General features: G+C 41.2%; 1 protein-coding gene across 3 annotated transcripts in view; it reads left to right on the plus strand.

Annotated features, from left to right (window-relative positions):
• pou6f1 (POU class 6 homeobox 1) overlaps nt 1-20,608 on the plus strand; it is a 54,793-nt gene that overhangs the window by 28,505 nt on the left and 5,680 nt on the right. For all 3 annotated transcript variants that reach the window (XM_017486576.3, XM_053686274.1, XM_047160302.2), the window contains 7 exons: nt 5,843-6,026; nt 6,119-6,228; nt 6,479-6,704; nt 14,230-14,441; nt 14,677-14,799; nt 15,098-15,331; nt 15,456-15,582. In XM_017486576.3, coding sequence (XP_017342065.1) covers nt 5,843-6,026; nt 6,119-6,228; nt 6,479-6,704; nt 14,230-14,441; nt 14,677-14,799; nt 15,098-15,331; nt 15,456-15,582 — 1,216 coding nt within the window. The remainder of the gene's footprint in view (nt 1-5,842; nt 6,027-6,118; nt 6,229-6,478; nt 6,705-14,229; nt 14,442-14,676; nt 14,800-15,097; nt 15,332-15,455; nt 15,583-20,608) is intronic.

Raw genomic sequence — 20,608 nt, forward strand, 5'->3', positions numbered from 1 at the left:
CAACAGTGTAGCAGAGTATTTGCAGAGTAGTCAAAAGTAAGGGTGAGGGGGTGGCTAAGTGTTGTACAGCCTGTTGGCTGTCGGCACAAAGGAATATCTGAAGCGTTCTGGTTTGCACCTGGAGGGATGAGCCTGTGGCTGAAGGTGCACTACATCTGTCGCAGCTCAGCATACAGAGGATGAGAGGGTTTCCCAAAAAGGACCTGATTTTGTTCCTTATTCTCTTCTCCACCACTGTCTCCAGATTGTCCAGTTTGTGACCAACAACAGAGCTCGACTTCTTTACCAACTTGCTGAGTCTGTCAGCCTCCCCAGCCTTAATTTCACCTCCCCAGCAGGTCGCAGCAAAGAAAAGGGCACTGGCTACTACAGACTGATGGAACATCTGCAGTAGCTTTCCGTTCATGTCAAACGACCTGAGCCTCCTTAGAAAAAACAGTCTGCTCTGTCCCTTCTGGTAGAGAGCTTCGGTGTTTTCCGACCAGTCCAGCTTGCTGTTAATGTGCACTCCCAGGAACCTGTACGAGTCCACCATCTCTATTTTCTCCCCCTGGATGGTAATAGGTGTTGGGGGCTTTCTGTTTCGGTGGAAGTCCACTATCAGTTCTTTGGTCTTGCCAATGTTGAGCTGAAGCTGGTTATCCTCAGACCATCTGACAAAGCTCTCCACGACGCCTCTGTACTCCTCCTCCTTATCTTCACTGATGCAGCCCACATTGGAGGAGTCCTCAGAGAATCTCTAGAGGTGGCATGTTCTGGAGTTGTAGCTAAAGTCAGAGGTGTATATGGAGAATAAAAAGGTGAAAGCACAGTTCCTTGAGGTGCCCCGGTGTTGCACATCACCATATCTGACAGGCTGCCCTGCAGTCTGACGTACTGTGGTCTGCTGGTGAGATAGTCCATGATCCAGGCCACCATGTTGTGGTCTACCCGCATGTCCCAGAGCTTTTCTGCAAGCAGGGGCTCTGGATGGTGTTAAATGCACTATAAAAATCAAAAAACATGATTCTCAATGTGCTTCCTGGCCTCTCCAGGTGTGAGTTAGCCCTATGCAGTAGGTAGATGATCGCATCGTCCATGCCAATTTGGGACTGGTATGCAAACTGCAACGGATCAAGGGAGTCACTTACGATCAGCTTCAGCTCCTTCAGGACCAGTCTCTCATGACATGATCTTCATGACATGTGAGGTCAGCACCACAGGTCTGTAGTCATTTGAGGTACTGGGATGACCTTTCTTGGGCACCGGAACAATACAGGAAGTCTTCCACCGTTGAAGCACCTTTTTCAGCCTCAGCAAAAGATTGAAGAGGTGTTGAAACACACCTGCAAGCTGTGTGGCACACACCTTGAGCAGCCTGGGGTTGATGTTGTCTGGGCCCATAGATTTTTTTAAATTCAGAGCTTGGATAGCGCCCGTCTCACCTGGCTTGATGTTATTAATGGGCTAGTGGATGGGAAGGGGGTCGTTGGGAGGCCTTTGTGTGTGATGATTCCTGTATTGTCCTTATCAGGAGTGTGTGAATGTACATTTGAGCTCTCAGGTGTGGAGGCTGAGTCAAACCTGTTGAAAAACTGGTTTAGCTCATTTGCATGTTCCAGGAGCCCTCCATGGCTGGTCTGGCAGTAATCCTGTTCATGCCCTCCCATACCTCTTTGGCACTGTTTTTTTTTTTTTTCCAGCTTGCACTCTAGCCTCTCCCGGTAGCGGTTTTTTGCTTTCCTCAGCTCCCTCCTTATCTCATTTTGGACTGACCTGACAATGTCTCCTGCCATGAATGCTCTCTTTTTCCTATTTAAGAGGGCTTTAATGTCTTTGTTGATCCATGACTTGTTGTTTGAAAAACAGCGGACCTTCTTTGCTGGTACAGTGCTGTCCTCACAGAAGCATATGTAGTCCGTAATACACTGGGAGAGTCCCTCAATGTCCTCTGCGTGATCCTCAAGGAACAGGCCACAGTCTGTGGTCTCGAAGCATTCCTGCAGGGCCTTTTCAGCCTCACTGGACCACACCTTTACAAACTTGATGGTGACAGGCTTCTGTTTGACTACAGGCTTGAACACATGTGCAAGGTAGATCAAGTTGTGGTCTGATCTGCCCAGAAGGGGAAGGGTAGTGGAGTTGTATGGCCCCTAAACATTGGTATACAGCTGGTCCAAGATTTTACTCTCCCTCGTTTTGCATTTTACATATTGTGTGAAGTCTGTAAGGGTTTTAGAGAGGGGGACATGGTTGAAGTCCCCACTAATAATCATGAGTGCACTCGGGTGTTGTGTCTGAAGTTTTGCAGTGGTGGAGTGGATGATGTCACAGGCATGTGCCGCAACTGCCGATGGTGGAATGTGCACAGTCACAATAATGGCGTGAGAACTCCCTGGGCAAATAGTATGGTCTCAGTCCCACAGCCAGTAGCTCTAGATCTGGCGTACACATGCTCTCCTCCACTGTTATGTGTCTAGCGTTGCACCATTTTGAGTTAACAAAGACAGCTATACCTCCTCCCTTCTTCTTACTGTTCTGTTTTCCTGTCTGCTCGCACTAGTGTGAAGCCAGCTAGCTCGTCCAAAGAATCAGGAATGTTCCCTGTTAGCTACGTCTCCGTGAAGCACAACCTGTACTCGCGTTGGCTACTCGTCAGTGCTGTAATCTCGTCTGACTGGTTGGCCAGCGATCTTACATTCCCCATAACAAACGATGGAAGGCAAAGTTTGAGTCTCCTTTTTTGTCATTTTAAACACGTTTAAAATGACAAATTCGGGCACACATATAAACAATAAGGTGGCATAAAAACCAGACCGATAGAAAGTTGGAAAGAGGTGAAAAAGAAGTTAAAGTTAAAAGCTGCAGGCGCTGCTGTGGCCGCTGCCGCTCGCGACGGCACCTATAAGGTTGTGTAATATTGGCAAACTTGATAAATATGCAAATACAAAAGAAGGCTGTGTCTTTATTGTTTAATCTTTTGTTGAAAAAATTCAGAAAAATACTCTGCGGTCATGGAAATCAAGCAATTGTAAACACAACACAGGTTTATTAAAAAAAAATCCTTGTTAATTATGTGTAACAATTATTGGCACCCCTAAGAATTCATATGAGAAAAATATATTTGAAGTATATTCCCATTGATATTCAAAATTTTTTAGTATACCTGGGTGACTAGGAACAGGAAATTGTTCAACCATGACTTCCTGTTTCACAGGGGTATAAATATGAGGTAACACATAGGCCAAATTCCCTTAGTCATTCATAACAATGGGTTAGACAAGGAATATAGCTGTGATGTGCGGCAAAAGGTTGTTGAACTTCACAAAATGGGAAGTGGCTATAAGAAAATATCACAAGCATTGAAAATGCCCATTTCCACCATCAGGGCAATAATTAAGAAGTTCCAGTCAACTGGAAATGTTATGAATCGACTTGGAATTGGACATGTGTCTATATCGTCACAACATATTGTACGTGTGGCCAAAAAATCTCCAAGGATCACAGCTGGAGAATTGCAGAAGATAGTTGTGTCTTGGGGACAGAAAGTCTCCAAAACTACAATCCGAAGTCACCTACATCACCTCAAGTTGTTTGGAAGGGTTTCAAGAAAAAAGCCTCTACTCTCATCCAAAAACAAACTCAAGTGTGTTCAGTTTTCCAGACACTACTGGAACTTCAAATGGGATCGGGTTCTATGGTCAGATGAAACCAAAATAGAGCTTTTTGGCAATAAACACCGAGAGGTAGCCATATAGAAAAGTACCTCATGTCCACGGTTAAATATGGAGGTGGATCTTTAATGTTTTGGGGCTGTTTTTCTGATAAAGGACCTGGACATTTTGTTAGGATACATGGCATCATGGACTCTATCAAATATCAACAGATATTAAAAGAAAACCTGACTGCCTCTGCCAGAAAGCTTCAAATGGGCCGTGGTTGGATCTTCCAGCAGGACAAGGATCCAAAACATACATCAAAATCAACACAAAAATGGTTTACTGACCACAAAATCAAGGTCCTGCCCTGACCATCCCAGTCCCCTGACCTGAACCCCATAGAAAACCTGTGGAGTGAACTGAAGAGGAGAGTCCAGCAGTGTGGACCTCGAAATGTGAAGGATCTGGAGAGATTCTGTATGGAGGAACAGTCTCAGATCCCTCGCCATGTATTCTCCAACCTCATCAGGCATTATAGCAGAAGACTCAGAGCTGTTATCTTGGCAAAAGGTGGTAGTACAAAGTAAACAGGTGCCAGTAATTGTTGCACACATATTTATCAAAGATTTTTTTTTTGATAAACCCGTGTTTTGTTTGCAATTGTTTGATATCCATGAGAGCAGATCAACAGGTTAAACAATAAAGACAATATTTATTTATAAATATTAGTGCCAATATTAGTGGAGGGCACTTTATACATGAGGTTATTCACATGAAATTTTCACCAGACATCAGTATTAACTTAAGATATATGGAAATATAAAGAATTCACAACATTAAAGTCCATAAATAAAGTTATGTGTAATAAAATGGAATGACACAGGAAAAAAAGTATTAAACATGCTAAGAAAAAGCAGTTCTCTAAGGCATGGAACCAGCTGAAATCCATAAGTAATTATACCCCCTATCTATGCAAATTAATATCAGCTGGTAAATTGATAGTCTATAAAAAGGCTTTTCATTACCAAGGTGTCACACAAGAAACATCTCATGATGGGTAAAAGCAGAGAGCTCTCCCAAGACCTTCACAACCTTATTGTTGTGAAACATATTGATGGAATCGGATACAGACGTATTTCAAAACTTCTGAATCCTCCAGTAAGCACCATTGGGGCCGTTATCTGCAAGTAGAAGCAACATCACTCTGTCATCAACTGGCAACGCACAGGAACTCCTCACAAGATTTCTGACAGGGAGTCAGAAGAATAGTCAGAAGAGTAGCCCAAGAGCCAAGGACCACTCGGAAAGAGTTCCAATAAACACTTGGAGGCAGCAGGTGCCATCGTCACAGAGAAAACAATAGGCAATGCACTCCACTGCTCACGCTCACCCACAAGACTCCATTACTAAAGAAAAGGCATGTCGAAGCTCGTTTAAAGTTTGCTACAACTCATTTGGACAAGCCTATGAAATACTGGGAGAGTGTAGTCTGGTCAGATGAGAGCAAAATTGAACTTTTTGGCTGTCATACTACACACCATGTTTGGAGAAGAAATTGCAACGCACATTACCTTTAAAACACTATACCAACTAGTATTAACTTATATTTGAAACAAATTAGAAACAAATTAAAAAATAGTAAGTAATTAATTTTCTTAAGTGTCTTTATGTTCTTGCCAATTTAAGGTTTAATTAAAATTATTGTATTATGCCTTGATCCATGCATGACTGCCTAGGCAGTGTCCTATACATTTAGAATTAAGCTAGTAAAAACAGTCTTTTGCTAGTTGGACATTTGCAGAAACCACTGATTCCATTAGTTTTGCCAATACATGTATTTTTCACTGCTTATACTCATGTTTCACGTTCATTCCAGTTGTGTCCTTCTTGTTTGAAATGAATATACTGGATATGCTGAGGCCTCGCAGTTTTCCTTAAATATTTACCCTTTGACTACAGAAGTGTTTTTGAGCTGCTAGGGTGCTGCACTTTCAAATTCCCTTTTCCACACAATCTGGTATGCATGTAATTTCTTCAGAAAGCAAAAAGAGCGCTATAACATCTCTCTCTAGCCCATATTTAATCTTCAAAACTATTAACTCATCGGTCAAATCATGCAAGCCTTAATGTTACCTATATATATCTGTATGTTAACACTGCAAATTGTCACAACTCAATAAATTTATTTGCTCGTTTGTCTTCAGGTGATTGTCATGTCCGGTCATGAGACCATACGCATTCTAGAGGTTGAAGTGGATGCAGCTGTTCCCTCCCCAGGAACTCACGTGAAAACTGAGGCAGGAGCAGAAGAGGTGAGAGGAAAAGCTTTAGAGCCAGCAGAAGGCACCACTCAGGATAGACAAACAGCACCCAGTACCATCCCCACAGGTGGGGGGATCTTTTGCACACATGCATATTTTGTTCTGTTTTATTCTGTGATGTTCTGGTGTTTTGACCATTTCTTATGTTAATCTTCACAGTTTCTAATGAGGCTGCTGTCACTTCCGTTCAAAATGTTGCAATTCCTATAAGTCTCTCTTTGCCTCACCCTCAGACCAGCATGCCTATCACTATCCAGGCCTGTCCACAGGTGAGCTGCTCATAAGTCTATACAGCTTGTAACTCAGCAGTTAAGGTAGATTGATGGTGACTAGAAGGTTTAAGTACAAGTCCCGGGACTGATAGAAAGCCACTGTTGCTCTTGAGCAAGGTCCTTGTCCCTTACCTGTTTAGCAGTATGATTGGACTTGTGGGATGGTTTAGATGAAAGCACCTAAAAGAAAATAAACCTGCCAAAAGAATTAAAATTCGCTGTTTCATATTGTGATATCCCCTTTAAGGTTCTGACCCAGGATGGCCTTGCTACTCTGATGACTGGCATGATTGCTCAGCAAAGCCCTCTGAGCCAGCCTCTGCTGATTCCACTAAGTATGGCAGGCTCTGTGGGTGGACAAAATGGCCTGGCACTACTCACCCTTCCAGCAACCACACTAGCCACGCTACCAGGTTTTGGAGCTGGTGGCCCAGCTGGAGGTCTCATTAAATTACCTTTTGCTGGCCTGCAGGGTAAGGTGCTGTTTCGAACTGGAAATAATTGACCTATGAATATGTGTATAATTCATTCAAGCTTTCTTATAAAGTATGCTGTGAAATCATCATAAACACTTAATTTTATATCTGGGCACAGTCATGTTAGTGTTGTTTTGTACTCAGTGTTTTCAAATGGTTTTGCCAACATTACTACTATTTTCAACAGGATGAAACAATGGAAGGTTACTTGTGTACAGTAGGTAGTCAACCAGAATGTATATTACCACCGTATGTACCAATCGCCGCAAGGCCACGGCAGTATATACAAACCACTCACATGTGAAAGTCGTTCGTATAAAGTCATGTGCAAAGTGACAGTTCCCAGAATGACGAAGTGTGACATGGAGATCAATTAATGGAATAAATTAATAATAATAAAAATGTAAGCGTATTATATTATTATTGTTATTTTGTCAAATAAATAATCATCAGTGACTGATTTAATGTTACTGTACTCAAACCAGAACGATGAAATACAGTTTTTGCCTCGTTTTTGATTGTACCGTGTTACTCCCCAACCATGCTTATTTTTTTTATTTAAAAGGTTAATTTCACTTATTCGTTTAAATTTTTTTCCTGATGTCTTTCAAAATGTAGTCATGTTAGTTCAAGTCAAAGAACATAAAATATGCCAATCAAACTGTTAAGGTTCACTCACGCATACGGCGATTTTGCAAGTCACCAGTCGCTGTACTATGAAGTCGCCTGTAGGCGTTCCTACTACTGGATACCATAGCAACATGGGTGGCACAACTAGTAATCCACTTTTGACAACAAACCAGGTTTGTTGTCACTAAAATTAAACATTCTGGAGGGAGAGTGTTTGTATATAAAATTCACCAGTGTATATATTCATCATATTCTATGAGATGAAGGAGAAGCGGTGTGTGCTCTTTGCTACTGGGGCCATCTATCTTCAGGGAAAGCACAAGTGACAATTAGCTTAACTTATGGCTTCGCGCGTTTAAAACACAATGATGATGATGATGATAATAAATATAGTTGCAAGCAGCAATACCAGGGTCAAGCCAATTATTGGCACCATGAGCAGGAAAAGAAGCTTTGTGACATGTTTTTGGTTAGAGTCCGGTGAACAGTGTATGAGGAGTTATAAAAAGGAGTTATACACTTTCAATCATAAAACACACAATAACTAAAAATAGCTACTTCTAAGAAATTTTTTGCAGTATGTGGTGCTGTTCTGAAACTGCTCAGGTAGCCTCTGGGTGTGATGGTCATCATGCAGGAAAGCGTTTACGAGTTATAATTCAAAAAAGTTTTTGCTATCTCCTGACCAGTAGGAGCCAGTGTGCCAAAACTGCAGATTACCTCAGGGCCTAATGGTGATGACATACCAAGTTTCGTTACAATCCCTCAAAGCCTTGCGGAGACACAGCTTCAAATTCATTTTTGCACATTCTTCAAATTTGTTGAAGCGCCATTCAAAAACAGTATGGTTTATCAAAATTCTTGAATATATTTTTGTTATGAGTGCATCTAGATGATGCGGGCCAAGTTTCATACAAATCAAACGATCTAGGAGGAGCTCAAAAAAAGCAGATTTTCAAAATATTTAAAAATAGCAGACAGGAAGTTTGCTCAACCATGAAATATTTGGCATCATTGTTCTCGGTATGAACCAGTCTCATGACAGTAGGCAATATTTAGGTGTCTGTAATCCATGTTGCTGACATTCTCCAGCTCCGCCCTCCATTCATATGATGGCGCTAAACCACGCCCCCGCATCTACAGGTGTGGTGTTAGAAGTTTGGTGAACAGCACACAATTTAATTTGCTTACACTTTTTCCCGAATTTCATTTTTATATTTTGTAAAAAAATAAAAATCAAAGTTTGAAATCAAGCTACCTTGCATTTTTGTGTAGGCTATTGCGCACAGAAAATGACCCCATAGCACCATCTAGCATCCAACTAGCTTTGAACTAGGGATACCTTATAGGTGTGAAAATTATGATATTGTGGCAAGTCTGCCAAGCACTCTTCTGCTAGGGCTATAGTTCACTTAACTCACTATAGTTCACTATTTTATCTCTATCACATTTTGTCCCTGAGATGAGCAGTATCTATCATTGAGATGCCGTCTCTGATTTCGTCTGATTTCACATCCTTTACAGCAGGGGTTGGGAACCTATGGCTCTTTCACTGCTCGACAGTGGGAAAAATAAATAAAACGTTGAAATTGCAAAGTTTAAACTACATGGCCACTGTCTGTTTTCAGTTTTTTAACAAAGGTGGAATGGCTAAAAGAAAAAAAGACCGGTATCGTTCTTTCCAGTAAGAATGGACAGACGAATTTACATTTGTGGAAGTCACATTAATGGTAAGTAGTGTTCAATTTGCTGTTACGAATGTACTGCATCTTGTATTGATTTTCCATTTGATGAAGCCGTCATAGTTGGTTAAATGAAGTCCAAGTGCCACCTGCAGGCCTATTAGGTGAAGTTAGGCTGTTAGATCAAGAATACGCAAAATGTGAAATGGCCTTTATTACATGACCACTTTTGATAATTATGCAATAATAGTAAAGATATTAAATATTATGTGTCAAAAAATACATTAACTTTTCTCTGGCTTTTTAAAGAAAAAATCATATCATTGTTTGGCTTTCATGGCTCTGGCAGCTGAAAAGGTTCCCGACCTCTGTTTTACATTACTTTACAAGGACAATATTTTTAATGAATTAATAGCCCAGAAATTTAATTTTCAGAGTGACATGTTGTGGTTACAACAAATTGTCAGACAGTGGTGCTGGACTCAATACTGCATCTCTCTCCCATAGGTTCATTAGAGAAACTCTAAGAATCTCCTCTTTTGCTTTGTTTATTTTAAAAATTAATATTAGAAATATCACTAGGAAAATGGATTGTGAGACACCACCGGAAGCAGCTTCAGTTAACATGTCAGCAGGATGACACCGTTGACGGCGGAGGGAATGGAAACAGAAACGAAGAAAGAGAGTGATGCTACAAGCTAAGCTAAAGGCTACACCACACAAAGTACCACTCCCAAGTATATTTCTCGCAAACATTTGGTCCATTTCCAATAAAATGGATGAACTACGATTGAGGATAACATCGCAGCGAGGTACTGATCGCAACTGTTATATCCTGATCTTGACTGAGACATGGCTAAACTGCAACATTCCCAACATTCCTGCAATGGAGTTAACAGGCCGCACATTGTTCCATGCCAGTAGAAAACAGGAGACAGATTTTGTATATATGTGAACAGTGCCTGGTGCAAGCATGAAATTGCCACAGACAGACACTGCACACCTGATTTGGAATATATCATGGTGAGATGCAGACCTTTCCATCTTCCTTGGGAATTATCTGTGGTTTTTGCAATTGCAGTTTACATACTGCACGCTATTGGTAATAATTGGTAAGCACTCGAGATATTACAATCAGCCACTAGCCAATCCGTCCAGGATTTCACCAGAGTTTTTGTGCTTTTTTTAAAACTACTTGAATTGGAGAAATTGCAGTTACATGAAATTGTTCTGTCTTTTGCAGTGATGTTTGTTGGTAAATGAGACATTTTAGCTGTACTCATGTTCGATGCATGTGAATCAAAGAGGGCTTTGGTTGACTGCACGTTGTGATGAAGTCACATGACATATCTTGGCCCAAATCTGTGCAAAAAATGTGGTAATTTTGAAAAATTACAAGCTCCTCTGAATATTGGGAAGTTTGAGTGATTTTGCATTAATGTCTGCGATTGCAAAATCTCAAAATCCTGGAGTGACTGATTAGCAAACAACAGAGCTTGCATCCTGAAGGAATCTTCATTGTAGCAGGGGATTTCAAACTGATCTAAGGTCAGTTTATTCAAAATTCCATGAGAATGTTAAATGCTCAACCAGCAGTAAGAAAACATTAAACCATGTTTGCACAGAGGTTGACAACACTTTAAGGCCCTACACTGTCCCAGTCTAGGACAGTGTGACCATCTTTCCTTGTTAATGCTGCCAGCGTACAAGCCACTCATTAACAGGATTAAACCAACTAGGAAAGTGGATAGAGTATGGCCTGAGGGAGCAATGTCACAACTACAGAAGTGTTTTGAGTGCACAGAGTGGAGCAATACACCTCATCTGTCCTGTCCTACATTAATTACTGCACAGAGAATAATTATGGAAATCCGTGTGTTCTCTAACCAGAAACCCTGGATGACCAAAGAGGTCAGAAGTCCACAAAAAAAAAAGATGCTGCTTACAGGGCAGGTAGCACAACAGCCTAAAGTCTAATCTAAAATGAGGCACTAAAGCAGCAAAACTCAACCATAAACTCAGGATTGAGGACCGTTTTAATAACAATAACCCCAATGTATGTGGCAAGGTATACAAGCTGCCACAGACTACAAAAAATGATAACCCACCTCTCCAACCTCTCCATGGCTGAGGAAAATGTTCTCTGCCCACTTTCACAGAGAGAACAATAGTAGGGAGAGAGTTAGGCCTACACTGCCACATGACCAGCATCAACTGCCGACACTGAACACTAATGAGGTCAGAAGGGTTCTGTGCAGCATCAGTGTGAGGGAAGTGGCTGGTCCTGTTGGTATCCCAGGGCGTATACATCATGCATGCGCTGACCAGCTGACAGACGTCTTCACCAGCATTTTCACCTGCTCCTTGACCATTGCTAGATCCAAGTGCTTTGAGAAGCTGATTCTGGCACATACAGTGGGGGAAATAAGTATTGAACATGTCAACATTTTTTTCAGTAAATATATTTCCAGTGAGGTTATTCATATGAAATTTTCACCAGACATCAGTATTAACTCAAGAAATCCGGAAATATAAAGGAATCACAACATTAAAGTCCATAAATAAAGTTATGTGTAATAAAGTGGAATGACGCAGGAAAAAAGTATTGAACACGCTAAGAAAAAGCAGTTCTCCAAGGCAAGGTAAGGCAAGGAACCAGCTGAAGTAATTATACCCCCTATCTGTGCAAATTAATATCAGCTGGGTTAGTAAATTGATGGTCTATAAAAACGCTTTTCGTTACGGAGGTGTCACACAAGAAACATCTCATGATGGGTAAAAGCAAAGAGCTCTCCCAAGACCTTCACAACCTTATTGTTGTGAAACAAATTTATGGAATCGGATACAGACGTATTTCAAAACTTCCGAATCTTCCAGTAGACACCATTGGGGCCATTATATGCAAGTGCAACAACACTCCATCATCAACCGGCAACGCACAGGAATTCCTCGCAAGATTTCTGACCAGGGAGTCAGAAGAATAGTCAGAAGAGTAGCCCAAGAGCCAAGGACCACTCGGAAAGAGCTCCAGAAACACTTGGAGGCAGCATGTACCATCGTCACAGAGAAAACAATAGGCAGTGCACTCCACTGCTCACGCTCACCCGCAAGACTCCATTACAAAAGAAAAGACATGTTGAAGCTCGTTTAAAGTTTGCTACAACTCATTTGGACAAGCCTATGAAACACTGGGAGAGTGTAGTCTGGTCAGACGAGAGCAGAATTTAACTTTTTGGCTGTCATACTACACACCATGTTTGGAGAAGAAATGTCACTGCACATCACCCTAAAAACACTATACCAACAGTGAAGTTTGGAGGTGGAGCATCATGGTGTGGGGCTGTTTTTCATCACATGGTACTGGCAGACTTCATATAACTGAAGTAACAACGAATGGAGACCTTTACCGGGAGATTCTTGAGAAGAATCTGCTGCCATCCACCAGGATGATGAAGATGAGATGTGGGTGGACTTCCAGCAGGACAACGATCCAAAGCGTACAGCAAAGGAAACTCTCAATTGGTTTCAGAGAAAATAAATCAAGGTGTTAGAATGGCCCAGTCAATAAACTGACTTTAATCCAAATGAACAAGATTTAAAGACAATATGCCTAGAAGAACGGGCCAAAATCACACCTGAATACTGCGGATAATTAATTTCTTCATACAGGAAGCGTCTTGAAGCGTCATTACAAACAAAGGCTTCTCCACTAAGTATTAAATATATTTCAGTTAGCATTTTCAATACTTTTTTCCTGTGTCATTCCACTTTATTACACATAACTTAATTTATGGATTTTAATGTTTGGATTTCTGTATATGTGTAGATTTCCTGAGTTAATACCAATGTCTGGTGAAAATTTCATGTGAATAGCCTCATTGGCAATATTGATTAATTGCCTGAATATTGATTAATCAAACTGAAAAAATTGTTGATGCGTTCAATACTTATTTCCCCCACTATATTAAAAGCATCATCCCTGCCACTCGACACAATAGTCATTGGGCTGATCACAAATAATAATGAAACTGCATACATGAGGTACAAATCCTGGCAGCCTGGTGCTCTGCCAACAATCTCATCCTTAAAATCAGGCAGACTTAGGTGCTTGTGGTGGACTTCAGGAAGAAAAAGAGGAATTTACCTTAGACTTATGCTCACAAATGGCAAGGCTGTGGAGAGAGTCCCCAGTTACAGATTTTTGGGGGTGAACATCACAGAGAACATCTCTGGTCCACACACACCTTTGCTGTTATTGGAAAGGCACAACACCACCTCTACTTCCTGAGAAGACTGAGGAGACTGAGACTGTCCCAGAATCTTCTCATGAACTTTTAACGATGTACAGTGGAGAGTGTACTGATGTACTGCATTAAAGCATGCTACACCAGCTGCCCAAGAGAAGACCAGAAGGATCTGCTTTGGGTCATTAGGACGGCTCAGAAGATCACGCAGTTGAGGACATTTATCTTTCCATATGTCAGAGCAGGGCCTTCAAACTCACCCTGCACACCACCTTTTCAAACTGCTCCCCTCTGGCAGGTGAACAGGACAATTCACTCATATACCACAAGTATGAAAAACAGCTTCTTTCCCAGAGCTGTTAAACAGCTGAACACTGAATGTGTTCGCCAGTCTGTTTAACAGCTCTGGGAAAGAAGCTGATTTTCATACTTGTGATATATGAGTGAATTGTCCTGTATCACCTGCCAGAGGGGAGCAGTCTGAATGTGTTCACCAGTCTGAATCCTCTTCCTTATCAGGTGACAACTTTGCTATTTGTACTTGACCAGGAAATGAGCACACTGGAAGACTCCACCATGTCTGTAGGAACCACCCTGGTGTTCTGGAACATAAGCAATTAGAAAGTAACATTGCTTTCATCAGATGAAAAAGTAATCTTGCTGGCATCCCATGACCATTTGGAAATGTAGTTATTAAGCATACATACTAGCAAAACAACATGAATAGTAAGACAACAATCATGATCTGGTTAAATGAACGATTGCAAATGAAATGGTATAATCATGAAAAAATTGCTCCTGTAGGAAATACTCCTTTGAACCATCGGAGACCATAATTCCTACAAGTAAATTGTACCTACTCATTCTTTCTTATTTCAGTGTTTGAAAAATGATTGTCAGTTTGGTCAGTTTGATTTGATGGCTTTTTCATGAATTATCTGTACTCTGCATATTCTCTCCCTATAGCTGCCACTGTTCTGAACTCAGTCCAGCCTCAGCTTCAGGCACCTGCACAGACACTCCTGCAGCCCCAGGCAACTGCACTACAGTCAGTGCAGCAGACTCAGGCTGCTCCAGCCAGCCCTGCTACTGTAGCTTCAGTCATGCACAAGGTCACTGAGCCTAGTTCATCAGTTGCAGCACTTCAGACCACAGGCCTCACAATCAACCCTGCTATTGTGAGTTAGTGGCCCTACACAAATTAATCACACACTAATTAAGCAATGGACTTTTTAAAATATATTCAGGTGGGAGATTAAATGAGTCAATCCTTTGTGTGTAATAAAGCTGATATGCTGTGATTTATATAAGCTTCTCCTAGCTTAATGGTTGAATACATGTTTCCATGGTTCAGATATATAGTGTATGGTGAATTTGTGTAGCATTATAATATATTATTTGTCTACATCTCAGATCAGTGCTGCATCTTTGGGTGCTCAGCCACAGTTCATCAGTTCTCTAACTACAACTCCCATCATCACTAACACCAATGTGGCAGGACTAACCAGCCAGATCATCACCAATGCACAGGGTCAGGTGAGAACAGCAATTATATGCAATTAGAGCATATGTAATAGTTATGAATTTACCAGAATCAATGGGATCAATGCAGCTTTTTTTTAAAAACCAGACCTGTCTATTCAAAGGATAGTGTGTTCTCTCATAAAGACAGGTTAATTAATTCACAAATTGCATACCCAATTTACAGTATTTCACTGGCATTGCAATAGCTGCCTCAATTTGCATTCTTGTACATTCCAATAAAAATAATTAAAATAAATGCAATTTCCATAATCATGTGGGGTTTTTCTTATGGAGTTTACCTTATCTTTAGATGATAGGCGCTTTGCCTGTGCTGGTGAACCCTGCATCTCTGACCGGAGTGTCCTCAACACATTCACCACAAACTCAGGGTCTTCAGGTGCAGACTGTGGCTCCTCAGCTGCTGCTGAACTCCCAGGGCCAAATCATTGCCACCATCGGGAGCAACCCTGGTGCTTTCACTACATCCACCAGCTCCACAGTCTTGAATAAAACTACTTTGTCGCACACCAGGGTCAACACACAGGTGTGGCACAGTAAATTGCTATTGAATGACTGATTGTGTGTGTGCAATTCTTTTATAGAATATTCAGTCACATGTAGCAGTTGTATGTATTAAGTTAATGTGGTTGTTCTGATCGGCATTATAGGCTCCGATTGTAACAGTAAACCAGGCTCCAGTCATGATTGCCCCACAGCCCTCCACAGGGAAATCAACCTCCTCATCGATTCCTGTTGCCTGTGCAGAAACGCCCACAGTCAGCCAGCTCGTCAACAGTATGCACACACTCTTTCTGTTTTTAAACAGAATAGTGTACAGTGGATTTCAAACATGCCTTTATTGAAATTCCAGTATTTCACTTCGATTTATTTTATTTGTATAGCACTTTAAAAAAATTTTAAATGGTCACAAAGCAATTTTAAAGAAATCTGGACATAGCTTTATATTTAGATCTACAGTATATAACTTCAGTCTCCCCCATTGATATGGGAAGATGTCTTGGGGCTACTTTTTCAGATGGAACAGGACTTTTCACTAGATTTTGGATCATGGCTATGGGAATTTACTATTCACAAGAGCATTTGTGAGGTTCGGGCACTGATGTCTGGTGAGAAGGCCTGGTGCCCAATCAGCATTTCAATTAATTCCGAAGGTGTTCAGTGGGGTTGAGGTCAGGGCTTTGTGCAGTCCATTCAAGTTCTTCCAAAACAGCTTTGGCAAACCATGTCTGTATGGAACTCACTTTGTGCTCAGCAGCATTGTTATGCAGGGAATAATACCTTGATAATATATGCCACAATGTTATGAGGAACCACCCCACCTTAGGACTGACTGCAAAGGTGTTCAGAGATGACTGCCACACTCATGCCAATGGTGAGGGGCAATGTTAACCTTGTAGAACCTAGAGAAAGTACAGGTAGCAACAGCACTTCCTTGAATGGCACATCTTTAAGTATGCCCAGGAGGAGTAGAAACTAGAGTGACAGGTTATAGTATGGTCCTGGCATCTGACCAGCTTGTGGGCCAAGGTGGTGATGTCCATCACAGAGTAGATAAATTTCTGTTTAGACAGGGAAGATCCCTGTGCATATCCTCTGTGACAGATGAACAATTGATCTAGGTCGAATCACCGCTATATGGTCCAAATAGTACTGTAGGGCATATACTAGGCATAGCAACGAATGTTTAGCAGATTCACTCCAATGGTATGCTGCAAGGCAATAAATTACTAAACAAAAATAGATGATTTGATGGGGCTGGAACCCCAGGTTAAACCCCAAGGTCACTCTGAAGTCATCTAGCCACCAATGCAAGCAAGGCAATTTTTTACAAAGATTGGTGATCACTAGCAAAACAACAGCCTTTAGAGAATACCATTTCCATTGCCCCTGTTGTTTGAGAGAGTGGAGGAAGACTAGGGAGGCAGGTGTAACTTTAGCCAAGCTCCAGACTTGCACATATTCAGTCTGTGCTTTTCAGCACACTTTCAACAAAAAAAAAAATTGTCTACTCCTCAAAACATATTTAAAATACAACATAAATTAGTGAATTGTTAACATGTACACAAGACAAAACCATGCTACCTTCGTCTTTATGTGCATTTTAAAAACAGCACCACAACAGGAAACGGGTCTGTCCTAGACTTGCAGCTTTCAGTCTGTCAGGTTCAAACACCTTGGCGTGTGTACAGTGGGCAAAATAAGTTTTGAACGTGTCAACTTTTTTTCAGTAAATTTATTTCCAATGAGACGATTCACATGAAATTTTCACCAGACGTTGGTATTAACTTAACGTCTCATCTTCATCATCCTGGTGGATGGCAGCAGATTCTTCTCAAGAATTTCCCAGTAAAGGTCTCCATTCATCGTTACTTCAATTATATGAAGTCTGCCAGTACCATGTGATGAAAAACAGCCCCACACCATGATGCTTCCACCTCCAAACTTCACTGTTGGTGTAGTGTTGTTAGGATGATGTGCAGTGCCATTTCTTCTCCAAACATGGTGTGTAGTATGACAGCCAAAAAGTTAAATTCTGCTCTCGTCTGATCAGACTACACTCTCCCAGTATTTCATAGGCTTGTCCAAATGAGTTGTAGCAAACTTTAAACAAGCTTCGACATGCCTTTTCTTTAATAATGGAGTCTTGCAGGTGAGCGTGAGCAGTGGAGTGCATTGCCTATTGTTTTCTCTGTGACGATGGCACCTGCTGCCTCCAAGTGTTTCTGGAGCTCTTTCCGAGTGCTCCTTGGCTCTTGTGCTACTCTTCTGACTATTCTTCTGACTCTCTGGTCAGAAATCTTGCGAGGAGCTCCTGTGCGTGGCCGGTTGAAGACGGAGTGATGTTGCTTCCACTTGCGGATAATGGCCCCAATGGTGCTTACTGGAGGATTCAGCAGTTTTGAAATATGCCTGTATCCAATTCCATTAATATGTTTTGCAACAATAAGGTTGTGAAGGTCTTGGGAGAGCTCTTTGCTTTTACCCATCATGAGATGTTTCTTGTGTAACACCTTGGTAACGAAAAGCCTTTTTATAGACCATCAATTTACTAACCCAGCTGATATTAATTTGCACAGATAGGAGGTATAATTACTTACGGATTTCAGCTGGTTCCTTGCCTTACCTTCATGTGATTAGCCTCACTGGAAATATATTTATTGAAAAAAATGTTGATGTATCCAGTACTTATTTCCCCCACTGTATGTGTGTGTGTATGTATATGTATATGTATATATATATGTATGTATGTATGTATGTATGTATATATATATATATATATATATATATATATATATATAGAGAGAGAGAGAGAGAGAGAGAGAGAGAGAGAGAGAGAGAGAGATATAGATATAGTGAGGGGGGGGGGATATATCAGTTATCAAACACTGTCTAACAATGACTAATAAAACAGTGGTGGCTACAAGTGCTAAGGTGCACTTGTAAACGCACGCACGCATACACCTACACCTTATACTCTGAATGCAAGCATTAGTTTAAATTTACTGATATGGTGTCAGGCCATAAAGGTTTATTAAAGTATGAACATTTGAGTAATTATTAGTGACGTTAGGCTACATTTATCTGACAGTCCCCGGGCTGAATGGCGATGCATGGTGGAACATTAGGAGGTAGTTTATAACACTGCAATGTGTTAGCGTCGTTAACAAATAACTGTCTATCGCTAACATTACATGGAGCATAACGTTAGCTGGTTTCACGGCCACAATGCAGCTGCCTCAAACAAACATAATATAGGACCGTCTTTCAGGTGCTTCACCAAATTCCAGGTGTTTCCTCGCTTTGTTTGAAATGAACGATAGCATTGGTTGCACACCGGCTTCAGAGCATCAATTATATGTTTGTTGTCATCCGCCTCGAATGTGAAGTATTTCCATATTTAACTCCTACCACCTTTCCTCTCAACGAGTGGGAGATAAACTTGTCGCCATCTTCTGTAGGTTTTCCCGTGTGCTTGTAGGCATTCGTCTTCTTCTTCAACACTTGTGGATCGACTAAAACACTTGTGTATATGCTGCTCCCATCAGTTCCAGAAGAATTGCAACCACGGTACCTTCATTACCAACGGTACCCATTGTACCCAACGGTACGATTGTAGAGTTTTAATTAGACATTGCAGATCTTACTCGCACTACTGTTTATCACTGCGTCTACAAGTGAGGAGCAATGCTGCATCGTTACTAATAGATCACTATTAATAATAATCTACAGAATTTACAATATATCGCACAAATACTGCATATGATGACAATAACAATGATAATGAATTAAACTAAACCTTTTAAGCAATTCTCACCAGTTTCCCCAACCCCTTGCAGACCATGTAGCATTTTGAATATAAACACAAGTGCTCGTGCATCACTGTCGTGTATCTTTTCTACACAAGCTCCGCTTTGTAAAGTTTGATCTTCTTCGCGGCATTTAATATAAAATGCGCCCATGCCTTTGGAGGATTTGGAGGTCACACACTTTTTTCCACTGTCACTTGAAGGTTACACGTCTGATAGTGACTGAGGTCATGTTGGGAATAAAAGGTAGCGCTGACAAACAGTAAACTAAAGAAATTTATTTAATTGACTCTGGGTATCTACTAAAGCTAGGGTGTCACATCACGTGTGTTTGACGGCATGCGCTATCGACTGGGAAACAGGTTATTCTTCCAGTTGGTAAAAAATGAGCTGGAGCTCTGGAGATGAGGTCACCACGTTGACCTCTGGCAGGAGCTCTGCACGGGAGACCATCTTGTTGGTCTCAGGCTGGAGCTCTGGAGATGAGGTCACCAGGATGAGCTCTAACTGGAGCTCTGCAGGGGAGACCACGTACTACTTCATAGTAGCTGGTGAATGGCAAAATAGGTTTGTCCGATGGGCTGACCCTACCCCAAAATTTTTTAAGGTCAGGGTTGGACTCAGGTCTACTGAACATCTTTATTAACAGTCCAACCGACTATGATACATTACTTAGTCCACTGGATCTCATGGCAATCAGAAACTCCACCCACCGGTGGGCTGGGCCAGTGAGCCAGGACAACAAGAACCCCAGCCACTGCTTCTAGTTAGGCTTGGTGTTTACCAGGCTTTCAAAATATAACTAGCTCTGCACCAGGAAACTTTCTGGATATATTGAAAAGCCATCGAAGGGTTCTGGGGGATATATGAAAGTCCATTGAGTTAAAAAGGATGCAATTAAGCCAAAAAACAATAAACGAGGGCAAGAGCAGGATCAAAAATCAGGAAACGAGGACAATGAACAAAAGTCTTGGTATGGCTCGGGGGCCTAAACACAGAAACAATACTTCGCATGGAACAAAGACACACTAGGGTTTAAATATTCAAAGTAATCAAAGGGAACATGCAGAAAAGCTGAGACACATTAGGGAAACAAGCAATAACAAGACAGGGGCAGAAACATGACATAAACCATAACAAACACATGTGTAACAGTAAACAAAGACAATGTAAAAAAACAGAAATGGGAGGGGGGGGGGTTATCTCTGACACATGCATCTCTGAATGTTCTCTTACTTCAACGTCTTCTCTCTCTCCCTCCTCACCATGCATCTCTGGTCAATTTTGTCTGATAAATTTCATTTTAAATAAATGAATTGATATTTTACTGAATATATCACAATTACTTCCTATTATTAAGCATTAGTCTATTTTGTTTTGCTATATTAGGCTACAGAACTAAATTTACTATATTAGTTACCATAAGAAGAGGCAAGTAACACTAATTGTATTTATACTCAGCAAAAAGAAACATCCTTTTTTCAGGTGACTAT

The sequence above is a fragment of the Ictalurus punctatus genome, chromosome 15 (assembly GCF_001660625.3).
Source record: "Ictalurus punctatus breed USDA103 chromosome 15, Coco_2.0, whole genome shotgun sequence".
Taxonomy (NCBI): Eukaryota; Metazoa; Chordata; class Actinopteri; order Siluriformes; family Ictaluridae; genus Ictalurus; species Ictalurus punctatus.